Source organism: Oculina patagonica, chromosome 10 (genome assembly GCF_052425735.1).
Source record: "Oculina patagonica isolate OP01 chromosome 10, crgOcupat, whole genome shotgun sequence".
Taxonomy (NCBI): Eukaryota; Metazoa; Cnidaria; class Anthozoa; order Scleractinia; family Oculinidae; genus Oculina; species Oculina patagonica.
This window is the reverse complement of record NC_135767.1, coordinates 17,806,590-17,820,774: the sequence shown is the minus strand read 5'-3', so window position 1 is coordinate 17,820,774 and position 14,185 is coordinate 17,806,590. Positions and strand designations below refer to the sequence as shown.

At 40.2% G+C, this 14,185-nt stretch overlaps 3 protein-coding genes across 3 annotated transcripts in view; 1 reads left to right on the top strand and 2 right to left on the bottom strand.

Annotated features, from left to right (window-relative positions):
* Window positions 1–14,185, top strand: part of LOC144628981 (CUB and sushi domain-containing protein 3-like) — a 732,439-nt gene that overhangs the window by 121,042 nt on the left and 597,212 nt on the right. The window lies entirely within an intron of this gene.
* The window catches only part of LOC144628967 (complement receptor type 2-like), a 218,013-nt gene that overhangs the window by 108,544 nt on the left and 95,284 nt on the right, over window positions 1–14,185 (bottom strand). The gene's annotated exons all lie outside the window — the stretch shown is intronic.
* Window positions 6,962–13,540, bottom strand: LOC144628761 (P-selectin-like). The gene is made up of 6 exons (XM_078486879.1): window positions 13,208–13,540; window positions 11,850–12,247; window positions 10,839–11,024; window positions 7,976–8,164; window positions 7,642–7,818; window positions 6,962–7,200 (listed from the first exon to the last, which is right to left on the bottom strand). The coding sequence occupies exons 2-6, from the start codon at window positions 12,241–12,243 to the stop codon at window positions 6,962–6,964; spliced, it is 1,185 nt and encodes a 394-aa protein (XP_078343005.1). The 5' UTR covers window positions 12,244–12,247; window positions 13,208–13,540.

Sequence of the window (14,185 nt, the reverse complement as noted above, 5' to 3'; positions counted from 1 at the left end):
GGCCTCTATTACTGAAGCCATAAGTGCTACTTACTCTTTCCAGAAGAGTTTGTAGTTGGTTTCACTGTTAATTCTGTTGTTGGGTTTATGCTGGTCTCAGAAGTTGATGTGGGTGCGATAGAGGTTAACGACGGAGATATAACTTGTGGTGGGTTTGTTGTATGTGGCACAGAGAGCAATGCCACGGACGTAGATGATGCTGCATCGGGCGATCTCAGAAATGATGATGCGCTTGACGGTCCGGCACATCTTGTTGCACTGGACAATGCCACAGATCTTGTCGCACTGGAAAATCCTACAGATGGTGTCGTACTGGGCAATGCCAGAGATGTTGTCGCACTGGATGATGCCACAGATGGTGTCGCACTGGGCAATGCCACAGATGTTGTCGCACTGGATAATTCCACAGATTGTGTTGCACTAGAAAATCCCACATATGGTGTCGCACTGGGCAATGCCACAGATGTTGTCGCACTGGATAATTCCACAGATGGTGTTGCACTGGAAAATCCCACAGATGGTGTCGCACTGGGCAATGCCACAGATGTTGTCGCACTGGATAATTCCACAGATGGTGTTGCACTGGAAAATCCCACAGATGGTGTCGCACTGGGCAATGCCACAGATGTTGTCGCACTGGATAATTCCACAGATGGTGTCGCACTGGGCAATGCCACAGATGGTGTCGCACTGGGCAATGCCACAGATGTTGTTGCACTGAACGATGCCACAGATGTTGTTGCACTGGACAATGCCACAGATGTTGTTGAACTGAACAATGCCACAGATGTTGTTGCACTGAACGATGCCACAGATGTTGTTGCACTGGACAATGCCACAGATGTTGTTGAACTGAACAATGCCACAGATGTTGTTGCACTGAACGATGCCACAGATGTTGTTGCACTGGACAATGCCACAGATGTTGTTGCACTGAACAATGCCACAGATGCTGTTGCACTGGGCAATGCCACAGATGCTGTTGCACTGGACAATGCCACAGATGTTGTTGCACTGGACAATGCCACAGATGTTGTTGCACTGGACAATGCCACAGATGTTGTTGCACTGGACGATGCCACAGATGTTGTTGCACTGAACAGTGCCACAGATGTTGTTGCGCGGGGCGATCTCACAAATGTTGTACTGGTAAACCCTACATACGCTCCCACGGTTAATGTGGATGTTGCCCTGGGTGATACCGTAGGGGAGCTCTGGTCTAAAGAATAAGTGATTGAAAGAAAAGTAATTTAAAATTAGCAGTGAAAAAAATAATTAAAAACCTTGCGCAGTAGAGAAGGAAGAATTCCATTCCAAATGCGTAAGTGCGCGAATATTACATCTTTTTTCGAGCGAGGCGGAAGAACGACATGTATGCCAGAACATACAAGAAGGACGAAATCGTGAAAGCATGAAAACATGAAAGTAATATATCTGTTACTGTATCCTCGGTTACTAATGTACAGCGTGATGTCTGATCACAGGGTAGCTACAAAGTTTACGTAAGTAAAGTTTCTTTTGTCGTGAGCGGTGTTCGTGAAGAGTAGGGCACTAAGTTCCCGGTGTTGTGGTCTGGCCCCACTTGTTCAAAGGGTGGATAGCGCTATCCATCAGATAAATCACTATCCGGTGGATAGTGTAGTATGTTTTGTGAAGACTTATCCACTGGACAGCGATTTATCCGGTGGATAGTATTATCCACCCTTTGAACAACTGCGCCCTGGTCTTTACGGCCTGATGTACTGTCTAGGTTGAGGCGGGAATGCTCGGCGACGTTAGCCAATTGAGCTACTCTACAAATCCGAGTGCAAACAAAGTATTCAGTTTAATTCAGTATTCGGAGTGGTAGTTAACTGAACTGGTAGGACAAGCAGCTGATGTGATGTCTGATTCTGTCTGAATCTTTGGTCTTGGGCGGTGTCTTATGGCTGGTAGCCCTCGGGTTAAATATAAGTGGCCGTACTGTTCGTAGCAATTGATATATAAGGATTTAAAGAAGGAAAAACAGTTATTTGTGTTTACTAAAAAAATAAAATATTTATTTAAAAGGGGCTTTGTCACGGATTTTTACAGATTTATGATCAGTCAAAGTCTATATTCGTGTCGTAGGAAACCAAAAAAAATGGTCCATTTCTCTTAACAATTGCTATATTAGAGCACTGAAACTGTTAAAACTTTAAGAGTCTAAGCTGCGAATGGCTAGAATAAAAATGGATTGTAGCTTAAAAAAATTGAGACTAAACTATTCACGTTGTTTCCGTGCGTCGTCAAAAAATCAATATTTATAGCCAAAGTTTAATATCTATTCACAAATTGAGGTTACATTTTCCTTTTGATGTTCTGAGATAATTATTATGGGTTAAGTTTCCTACCACTAACAGTTTAGATTAAAAATCTGCAAAATTCTCGTTGTTGGCCCCTTGAAATCAAACAAACCTATAAAAAACCTATGTGACTCAATCATGTAGGTAAAATAGGCAACTAACTAAAATGTAAAACCTTTCTTAAAACAGAAAAATCTTTAACTTAGTTTAAAAGCAGTCCACAGTTTTGCTTTAATAATTTTCTAGGGCATGGACGCTTCCATTATTTCTGTGTGGCAAAAGAAAAGGTTTTGCTACCATAACTGACAGTTTTAATTGCTTGGCAACCAAGTAACGAACGTGATATGGAAATACTGTAACAGAGGCCTTCAGGAGGTACTTGCGATAACCAACGCGGCCCACAATCATGGCGACACAGGTCAACTTCTAAATCGCGACAAGCGACTTGATTACTGCACTGAAATGCGAGAGCGACACAATAAATGCAGGTTTAACTTGCTATTGTTTGTTAGTCCACGGTTAAACGTCGTCTAGACGCGGCTTACGATAAACATTGTTCAAAATAATTGGAATCGCAGGCTAACTCCCGATTTAGACAATCACGTTCTTAACCGCGGTCTAAACTTCATTTAAATAATAGGCCCAACAAGTTTGTTTAGAGGGCAATATGCCCCGGGGTGTCGTATGTCTCGTATCTAATACTTGCGGTGTAATATTCCACGCATGAAAGAAAGATAAAGTTCTTTGTCTTCTATCTCCCAAATAAGGTCAAGTTTTCACCATTGTTGGACGCGGAAACTAAACTACAATCACAGCACGATCAACGAACACAAGATACACTTAAAAGTTCCATTATCAAGAAAAAATTATAAACTTGCGAAATCAAGCAATGTTCATATGAAAAGAAACATCGTGAGATCCATACACAATGTAGGTTCGATTTCCGCCGCTCTCAAGAGTCCGCGGGCTCATTTTCCCAAACAGCGGCTGATAATTGAGCCTATAAACAATGTAGCAATTAAATCTCTCAACATTTATTGTGCATACACCCCGTGTAATGACCTCCATATTATGAATTCAAATTTAATTTGAATTGAAACTTGAACAACGGTGGATGGTAAATACCTTTGGTAAGATCGAAATTACTACCATGTATAATCAAAACGTTAAGCAGCTAAAGAACGGCGCTGTTTTCGAAACAACATTTTGAACGTTTCAACACTTTAAAACTTCTGCATGATAGCGAGGGCCTCCCTGATGGGGTCCATGTCACCTGGTTCCCAACAAAAGTTTCCTTCTGTTTCCGTGTTCCCGAAAGTATTTCTTCGATTTTGGTGTTCCCTGTTCCCTAAAATATTTTAATGTTCCCGTGTTCCCATTTTCCTTTTGTTTCCTGAAACCCCTGAAAATAGTTGTTATCCACGTTTTTTTTATTGTTCAACGTACACTTACATAATCGAAATAAACCGATAGGGTACCCGACAACCGTACATGAAAGCAGATTTTGCAAAGCTGGTATCGTGTCTAACTTTCAGACCCTCTCCTTGATGTAAAAATTAATGAAGAGTTAATTCAGTGTTTCGACCACGACGTGAAAGCACAACAAAACACTTAACTAAGCCATGCAAAATTGGATTCACTAAACAAAGCTGTAAATATAACATACCTGCTACAAGATAAAGCGTTCCACACAGTACGAGAAATGCTTTCATTTCTCTTCTTTAACCCTTATGGATCAGATCGTGCTAAAAACACAACGTTCAGTGCTGCCAAATTTACCGCCGAACGACTCAACAAAACCGCACGCCGTTTGCGTCGCACTAAAGGTTATGGCTATTACAAAGCAAATTAAGCGTGACGAATTAACATTCGAACAGGCTACCTGGTAAGGTACATGACGAACAGAAAAGACGGAAAGACGAGCGCGTGGGAGACCTTTCTTCCCAGACCGCGCTCGGCTCGTATCGCTCCCCGATTTTTTCTCTCTATACCCCCTGTTCCTTAGCCTGTTCGCAGACTAAGGACTCACAGACAACTGGAGTCCCTAAAGAGCCGCTAAATGCTTTTTGGTTTCTGTAAAGAACCAAATGCTTGGAGTGCAAAATGAACCGTGCTTATTGGTCGTATTGTGAAATTCAATTTAGTCTTTGGGGTTGTATGTAATACTCGCAGAGTAATATTCCATGCATGAAAGAACGATAAAGTTTTTTGTCTTCTTTTTTCCCAAACACGGTTATATTTTTCACCATCGCTACACGCGGAAACTAATCTTCAAACACACCACGATTAACAAACACAAGGTTTTATTACAAATTTTATTATCAAGTTAAGAAAGATGAATACGCGACAAGCAATGTTTCAGGGAAACCAAACGTGTGACGTGTGAAATGTGGAAATTGAATTGAAATTAAAAAAAAGGTTCGAGCTATCGGTTTGAGTTATCGGGAGTTGAAAACAAATGACCGGAAATAAGGACAAAACGGTGTTTACTGTTTTTCTATTCACACAGTGTACATTTTAAAACAATTTAATTAGAGCATAGAGCAGCCAAGTGAAAACGAAACAATACACTCTCAAACCATTATACAAATCTAAATTAATTTGTCTTGGATAAAACAAAAAATGCAACACGTCTTTATCTAGTTTTGCATTTGATCAAACAAGACGAGCGAGCTGCACATAACGAAGAAAAGCCACAACGACAAGCAAGCAAACAAATAGATACAATGTCATATAATAAAGCTGACGAGCCAGCTCAAGTACAGCTAAGTGTTCCAGTAGTGTAACGGCTTCTTTGTGGCATTCTGGTCAGTTAACAAACACTGAGCACGTGCCAGAACTTCCTTTGCCCAGGGATGCTCTGTGGACGTCCATTTACCTGCAATGTGGTGGAACCACGCCAAACTGTAAACAGCAGACTACATCGGGAAAGCTGCGTTGGCTGGGGACATCAATACTGTAGGTACAGGGTAACGTGTAAAAGAGAAGCCGAGAAAACCTGATGTTGATGTAGGGTGGCCCACGCCGTCCATCTGTTGTGGATGGAACAATATTCGTCGACGTATTGGCAGCTTTATTGGCAAGAACCACGTCAGGAAGCTTAAGGGACTCCGCAGGAGAGATAACGCTCATTACCTTATCTGAGGTATGGAGTTCTGGAGACCATTCCAAATAGACAAGTTTAAAACGTCTGAAAAAATATAGAAAATACGGGCACAAACAAAATAATATTTAGATCGAGGCAAAACAAGGAACAACCAATGAGAAACGGGTCGAGCGCTTGAGGTGCGAGACCAAGACGAAAAGCCCTTGACAATTGACACTTATATATACTCCTGACACCACCTCCTTCGATATACTAGCGCACACTCACTATTCAAAACTGTAAAACCAATAAGAACACATTTTCCTGCTTATTCCACAGTCAAACGAAGGTAATATATTTTCACGTGTTTTCGAACCCGCTATTATTGTAGGCTTCTAGCTATCCACTTATCATTTAGTTGCGCACACAACTCACTAGAAGATTAGACGGCTGCCACTAACCTTTTCCCTGGCCTAGTATTTAAATGGTACGGCTACTTTGGCAACGTCTCCGACTGGCACCTTTTATTACTTACCACCAGGCATTGCCATTTTTACTCCACACGATGTGGATTGGGACCAAGTTGTAGGTACGTCTTCTTTGAAGGAGCTGACTCATGACACAGTAAGATTGACGCTCTGTGAAGCTAAATGTCACTGCAAACTGATCTTCAAAATAAAAACTAAACGCAGTTATAATGCATGGGCCACCCTGCTTATGAAAACGGGAAAAGTTTTGAAAAAAAGCGATACAATACGCAATTTTAGAGATCAATTTCATTTATGTAGAATGTGCATTGTGACCTTAGCAATACCAACTGACAGGTTTTTAGAAGAACAATTCCAAAGAATTTACATTAATCATAACAGAGGGCAGACTGGTAACAATCTATTGACAACAAAAGGCTCATACTCCAAACTTTTTAGTTAGCCAAATTACTGACTGAATATGAAAAATATCCAGTATTAACAGAAGCAATACATCGACAGAGAATTTGTCACAAACAGTTGTTACCTTTTAATATCAATGTTATTGATAAGAACGAGGTAACAACAGTAAATTTATCATTACTGTGTCTCATTTCGGTGTACACCGCGAAATAGAGATCCGATCCAGTGACGAGATATTAGTTGAAGAGACAATCGTCGAGCGATAAAATATCCTTCTACGAGCTCCAATCGATTGATCCAAGTCGAGGTGAAGCCACAGATAATCAGATGCAACGATTTTAGATCGACAATCGCGATCTCAAATCGAGGCAAAAGAGAAAATATATTGACGATGTTGTATCTTGAGTAATGATTCAAGATCGTCAAACGATATGAGGTGACCTAGTGTGTCAATTTAACAACGGTTCAACGCCAATAAAGCACAAAAACAATCAAATATTTAAACGGAGACCGTCAGATTGACATAAGAGCCATCAAAAATCTAAAATGAATAGCACAGTTTTTTAGACGAAAAATCAAAAAATCAATAATAGATGCATTATTTAATTAGAGAGTCTAGTATTTATTTTGCAGGCATTGCATTACACTAATAACGAATCAGGTTAATTTTCATGACCTGGTACATGGAGTTTATTGACAAACTGTTTGTAATACCTGTACGTACAGACAAGCTCATTTCCACTCCAAGTTCCATTTTCTGTACATCTTCTAACTGTTGAACCAGACGCTTCAGATCCTTCCTTACAAGAAAACCTGCACACTGTGTCATATAACATCTCTGTTGTATTACATTCCAGTAGTTCACCATTGGTCGGTGCTGATAACGTTGGACACGTGACAGCTAAATGATAATAATAATGAGAATAAATCAATGGTTTGCGTGACTGTTGCAGCGCTTTGTTGTCACGAAATAATGTGAAAAAATGGGCGCCGTTATCCAGCTACTGATCTCCCGCATCTGTTTTGTGAAATCACAGGAAATTACTTTTTCTGCAAAGCAGGAGTTCAATATAGCGGGGTGAAATCACGGGTTGAAAGCATGAAAACGCACTTTCTTTCCCGAGTTTTACAAAAAAAATAATATTCATATCGTCTCAAACAATGTTCAACGTCTTGGCTAAGGATTTTAGAAGTTAAAACTTTTAACAAGCTGACCAATAGTTCTCATTTGTTTCTTACCGGATGATGTGTTTAATATAAGCATCATAATAATAAGACAGATCTGCGAGTGAAGGAGATTTATATAAAGTGATGCTTTCCTTCATATCGAGTATAAGCTTACCTTCACATCGAGGCTGTGTGCCAGTCCATGATCCATCACTGTTGCAGCGTCTTATGTCTGAACCAATCAGATCGTAGCCTCGTTCACAGGCGAATTCACACGCGTCACCTGGAAACCGTGTGCATGATGCGATCATTCTTATATTTGGAGCAAGTTGAAGGGGTTCACAGAGGATTCCTTTTAATATAATAATAAAAAAATAATAAAAAAATGAATTCCATATGTTCTGTTAACAACTTCAAGACCCAAAGCGCTGCCAAGGCTTACGGCCTCAATATACTCGATAAGAATGTTTTAAATAATGTAGAATTTTTACAATCTTTTTTCTACGTACTTTCACAAGAAAACTCTCCTCCGTTCCATTGTCCATTCTCTTGACATCTTCGTACGCTTGAACCACTGGCTTTATAGCCTTCAATACACGTGAACCTACAGACTGTGTTATAAGGATACTCTGCTGCATTCCCAGTGCAGCCATGTCGCACGCTATTGGACGGTGAAGGCAGGGCAGGACAAGTGACAACTAAATCAGAAAGCAAATTAAGAATTAAAGAACGTAATCGTTTGGCGATCTGTATTGAGTTAAATAAAACAGTCAAAACGGGTTTCAACCTGGAATGTCGCAAAGCCAAAAGCACTTTAATCACTCCCGTGATGTGCGCGAAAAAACACGCGAAAAAAGGCGCTTTTGTAGACTGGGGCAAAAGCCAGTAAATTAAGAAACTTATTTGAAAAATAGTAATTTATGATTGTTCTCCGGGCTTTGCTTGTTGACTGGAAAACATTCCGACTTGATATTAAAGCCAAAAGCAAACTTATCAGGTCCGTGACCAATCGGAACGCGAACAAAAAATACTGCAGAAACAAACAAACAATCAGAGCATATTAAAAAATAAACTAACAATAAATATATTTATATTACGGCCGTCAAGAACAGGGAAAATCCAGTGAATTAAAACTTATCTCAATAACATTGGATAATTAGTCATTTTTTTGGCGCTTTGATGGCCAACAGGAGAACATTCCGACCTGTTTTGTGCAGACAGCTGTGACATTTTGGCATCGTGAGAGTTTCATGAATAATTTGCATTTTGCCATTTTCAATAAAAACATCAGTAGACCACGAGGTTGAACTTTTCCTTGCGCAAAAAAACACCGTTCACAGAAATGATTTGCGCCGGAATTTCGTTCAAGCGACATGTTTGGAGATGTAGTCGACAGTAACACTTTTGAGCGAGAGAATATCCTTGGTGACTTGAAAATAGGGACAAGTGGTAGGTAAGAACCGTGAATGTTAGCAGAATCATTTCAGTTGAAAATAATGTATCAGTCAATTTCACAGGGAGCCCGCGCAAATTTAGCGGTTGTTGATGTTTCAAAATTATAGAATGTATGGGAAACGTTCAAACGTTCCTATAAGCATGAACTATAGCGAGTAATATTCACATTTATGTTCAAAATAAACGTAAAGTTTCCTCAATCATTGTGCCTTGTCGTCCTTGTAGCTCAAAACGGCCAATTTTAGCGTTTTTGTGGGTTTATATTATGCGATGCTGTCGATTACGTACAGTAAACTGCATCGCCAAAACCCACAAAAACGCTACAATTCGCCGTTTTGCGCAACAAGGACGACAAGACACAATGATTGAGGTAACTTTACGTTTATTTTGAACATAAATGTGAATATTACTCGCTGTAATTCATGCTTATAGGAACATTTGAACGTTTCCCATACATTCTATAATTTTGAAACATCAACAGTCGCTCCATTTGTGCGGGCTGTCTGTGTCGATTTCAAGCGAAATCATTCCCCCCCCGGGGGGGGGGGAAATCCCCGGGCATTTGAATTTCTTCAACATTTCTGATCACATTCCCCACTATGACGGCCAGATGCACGGTCAAATGCCCCACCAGTCAAGGCTGAAATGTCATTGAAAGTACGGTTAACATCATGTCTAAACGGACACTCGTGCCCTACTAATCAGCCAATTTTAGTAGGAAAAGATACGTTGAAACTACTTTACATTAAGGTCGCGCAGGACCCTTGCAATCATTAGTATGTATTTATTTAAAGAGTATGCACGAACTGCCGGACGACTGAAGCCGACAACAAACGAAATATTCATGAGAATGTTTGTTTTTAAACTCTTTTGTACAAGTAATTACTAGCTATTGTTCTCAGCTTTGTGCCACGTGCGCTGGAACATAGGGAATTATCATAATTAGATTCACAGCTTTGAATATATCACACGTTGTTGTAAACATTGACTCGGAAGGTCTTCGGAAGCCTCAAAACCTGCAATTTTGTGTCCAAGTTTTCTCCGCCGATATATATGGAATTTCAAGAGTTGATTCGTGAGGAACATAAACTTGGTGTAGTCTATTGTGCTATGACTAGAGCGAATTTTTAAATTTCCTTCTCAAAATGAAGATAGCACGTTTCAAAGTTTAGATTTCACATTTTTGCTCTCTTAGAAGGCATTAACTTGTGGCAGTTTTTGAAATCGAAAATTTCGTTCTAGCCATAGCACAAAAGAGGTTAAGATTTATTACTAGGCTATATAATCATTTAATTTGGTGTATGTTCTAGCTGAAAACTTGGACACAAAATCGCATTATCTGCAGTTAAACTTTTAAGGCCTTGTAACATCACAGATAAAGATCATCTCTCAGTAAAAGGACAATCATGATGTAATTCCATCATCCCCGAATATCCTTGTTAAATTTTAGAGGAATCGATGTTCAAAATGTAGTGAATTAAAGCTTTACAAGATAGCACTCCGTCAAGAAATCTGGCTAATGAATTTATTAATGAGCAAGGGTCCCGCGCGACCTTAACGCTACCAAATACTAACTTCACGCGCTTGAGCTCGCTAGCGTTTTATAGTTTATGGCACATTTTGTCGTCGTACCCCCGGGGATGATCTTGCTAGGAATTGACTGATTCATAACGGAGAAATAGAGAAGGATTCCTTTCTTTTAAAATAAAGCAACATTTGCGGCGTTTAGAGGGAACACGAATTAGATTAATTTAAATTTTGATTAATTATTCAGCTTTCCTTGAGCAACTTACTAGGGATTTATGTGCTGTTTATCGATGTTTAGGTTCTTCTAACTCATATGTAGCATTTGAAAGAACGCCCTACAGGAATTGTAGAGTTATACCCTAAATTATCGCATAATGTTAAAGATCTTACTTTGGCAAGTGAAATCTTGTCCACTCCAAGTTCCATTGTGTTGACATCTTCTCACTTGAGAACCAGACCCTATATAGCCATTATTACACGAGAACTGACAGACTGTATCATAATACATTGTTGCATTCCCTGGGCATCCAAGTCTTGTTCCATTGAACGGTGCAGGTAACTCTGGACACGTGTTCACTACAGCGTGAAGTGAAAAATAATAATTAATTTTTTTTAAGATTCAGCACTCTACTCTTGTTTAGTCGACGAGAAATTTTACGCTGGGTGTAATTTTACACGGAGGGTGATTGACGTGGCGTGTGATATTGTCTTGGAAAAAGACTGGACATTGCGCTTTATTTGGCATGGCTGATAAGGCGACACTAAGAGCAAGGCAGCATGTCAAAGATTGTTGCAAAGCATATATTTTTAAGAGAAAAGGAAAAACGTTAAAAGGCGGTTGGCTTTGGTTTTACTACTGATTGGTAGTGAAAGTGGCGCGAGTTTTTAAAACCAATTACTAAGCGTAGTATTTAAAAACAAAGCAAATGCGAATTAGGCCCCGTCCACATTAACCCGGGTTAATTTGAAAACGGAGAAATTCGAAAACGTCGTGTAAAATGTTTTCCGTCCACATTAACCCGGGTAAATTTGAAAACGATACGCTTCATCTCACGTTGAGTTACAATGCACACACAGAGCTAATGGCAAGCCAATTAACTGAACTTGACTATTTGACGTCAGCGTTTTTAAAAAGTCCCGGTCTCGCCCGTTTACGCCATCCACACTACACCACCTAGCAGGCGTTTTCAAATTTACCCACTTTGGGGAGCGTTTTTTGAAAAGTACCGTTTTTGCTGACCAAAAACGCCGTTTCAGTGTGAACGGTTGGCCTATCCGGGTAAAAAAGATGCGTTTTCAAATTGACCCGGGTCAGCGTGGACGGGGCCTTACTTTTGACGCTCAAGTCAAATTGCTTTTTGGAATGTTTGGTTTGAACTGAGTTTGAACTGTATCACAAACCTGGACGCTGCGATAAACTGTCATAAGGTACGAGTGCCATAAGTTTATCGATGCTTTTGAAGTGCACACTTCCTATAACTGCTCCGCTCGATGTGTTCAATTTGAAGACTCTTTTAGAATCCCATTCCGAGACGAACAAAAATGGGGATAAGAAAGTCACTCCAAAATAGCGGTTACCACTTTGGTACGAAATGAGCGTTCTGTTGTTGCCATGGTAATCTATAGATTCCACTCTGTTCATTCCTGCATCTACCCAGAAGACAAGTCTGTTTTGTCTATCAACAGTGATACCATTTGGCCATTGAAGATTTGACGTTGCCAAGGTAACGCGCTGGGTTCCTTCTAATGTTGATTTCTCTATTTTTGGAGTAGCTCCCCAATCCGTCCAGAACATCAAGCTGTTGATAAAAGAAATGAGTTTTGAAAATATTTGCAAGCAATGGTTCTTTCTGCTTTCTGAAGAAGATACTAGCAAGCAAGAGGCCTGTAATGGTAAAGGTAAAGTCTGCGTCGAGCCTAAGGGCCCATATAGGGCGGAGTTTATACCGATTTCTGTAGCATGAAGCGACTAGGAGTATGGGAGGCGCGGTGGCCTAATGGTTGGCGCGCTGGACTCCTGATCGAGTGGTTCAGTTTCGAGCCTGGCCGCGGTCATTGTGTTGTGTTCTTTGGCAAGACACTTTAATCTCATATTGCCTCTCTCCACCCAGGTGCGGTAAAAATGGGTACTTGCGGCATAATTATGGGGGTAACCCTGTGATGGACTAGCATCCCATCCAGTGGGGGAGTAGAACTACTCCTAAGAAGCCTATAGGCATGGTTAAACAGTCAACTCTCTTCACACATGACAGGCGGGAAATACGCTTTAGAATCGACCAGAAAAATTCCATATTGATGACGTAGCTCTTTAGAGATCTGAGTAGTGTCTCCGATTGGTTGTTACTTGCGCGGGAAAATTCGAAACCGAGAAACAGCCTTAGGGGACTCTAGAGGGATTTCTGTTAAGCTACGTAATTACTGTGGAATTTCTTCGGGTCAAGTACGTTTCTCGAGGAAGGGAAAATTAAGCTCCCGAACGGGCTCCTTTGTTCACAAGGGCTATCTGTTTCTTCTAAAGGACATGCAACAGAGTCTTGTTGCAAGATGTACTGCAATGCGCTGTTATGGAGACTGGCAAAAAGTTAAGGATTGACAAAAAAAAAATAACTATGCATATTAACTCTTGTGCAAGTTTCAGCTAGACTTCGGCACGGGCACATACATTATCAGAGTATGGGCGGAAATAAAAGAAGGTATCGACCAGGAAATAAGCGTTCTCAGATGACCTTTTATTATTTTACCAATATTATTTAACTTACCTTTGTTCCGGATCGAGAACAATCCCTCTTGGCTTGTCAAGGCTTGCAGAAAATATAACACGTGTGTTATTTCCATCCAAGTCTGATACCGATATGGTATTATTTGTTGTGTCAGTCCACTACAGTTGCGATGACTTCCATTCCACAGCCAGTCCGTCACAAACTCCAGCGTTATCGTTTATAACTGTAATATTTGTCCCATCGATACAGGATCGTTTGATTTTATGCTCTGTGATGTCACTCCAGAAAATATAACCCAGCTTGAAATGGACATCTATCGCCACGGCTCGCGGCGTGCTGGTAATGAGCGGATGACTTGTGTTATTGTCAAAATCTAATGCCACAATCTCTGTCGAGGCTGATATTAAAAGACATGGAGGGTTGCACTTGAATGGTAAAACTATTTAAAAAAGAGAAATATTCGTTATACATGTACCGTAAAAGATATTTTTAGTCCTCCAAGGCTTATCTCCTTGTAAGACGTTTCGACGAGGGAAAGAGGGGGGGGGGGGGGCAGGTAGAACATATATCGGTAGGGTACAAAAACCATTGGCCGCTGATAATTTTAGGAGATAAAGGATGAATGAAATACCGAGCAAATGCATTGTGTCAATGATTTAGACAACAAATGCAAGGAAACGTTGGTATACTTTTCATCCTTAGACAAAGATGACATACAAGTAGCTCGGATTTAAATACTGAAAGATGGTACATTAGCATTTAAAACATGCACATGAAAATACAAAACAAAGACGTTAATGTCAAGAGAATAAGCATAGTTCCCTGCTAGCTTTTAAACCATTGTTCAAAGATGGTGCTGAACGCTTGATATGGTAGGCTTCTTTGTATAGTAATAGATTCCAATTGTCATCGCTGTCTATTATCTTTTTGTTAACACGCACGATTTGGGTGAGATATTCTTTATTCATTGCAGTAGAAGGTGGGTTGTTATTAATAAAGCAAAAATAGGTAAACTTT

What these genes read in the sequence shown, in the direction of transcription:
- LOC144628761 (XM_078486879.1), bottom strand. Translation starts at nt 12,243, where the DNA reads ATGTTCTGGACGGATTGGGGAGCTACTCCAAAAATAGAGAAATCAACA. An exon ending in ACAAGATTTCACTTGCCAAA is followed by an intron (nt 8,165 to 10,838) that starts GTAAGATCTTTA and finishes TTTCTGATTTAG; the next exon opens with TTGTCACTTGTCCTGCCCTG. An exon ending in AGGAGAGTTTTCTTGTGAAA is followed by an intron (nt 7,819 to 7,975) that starts GTACGTAGAAAA and finishes TTATATTAAAAG; the next exon opens with GAATCCTCTGTGAACCCCTT.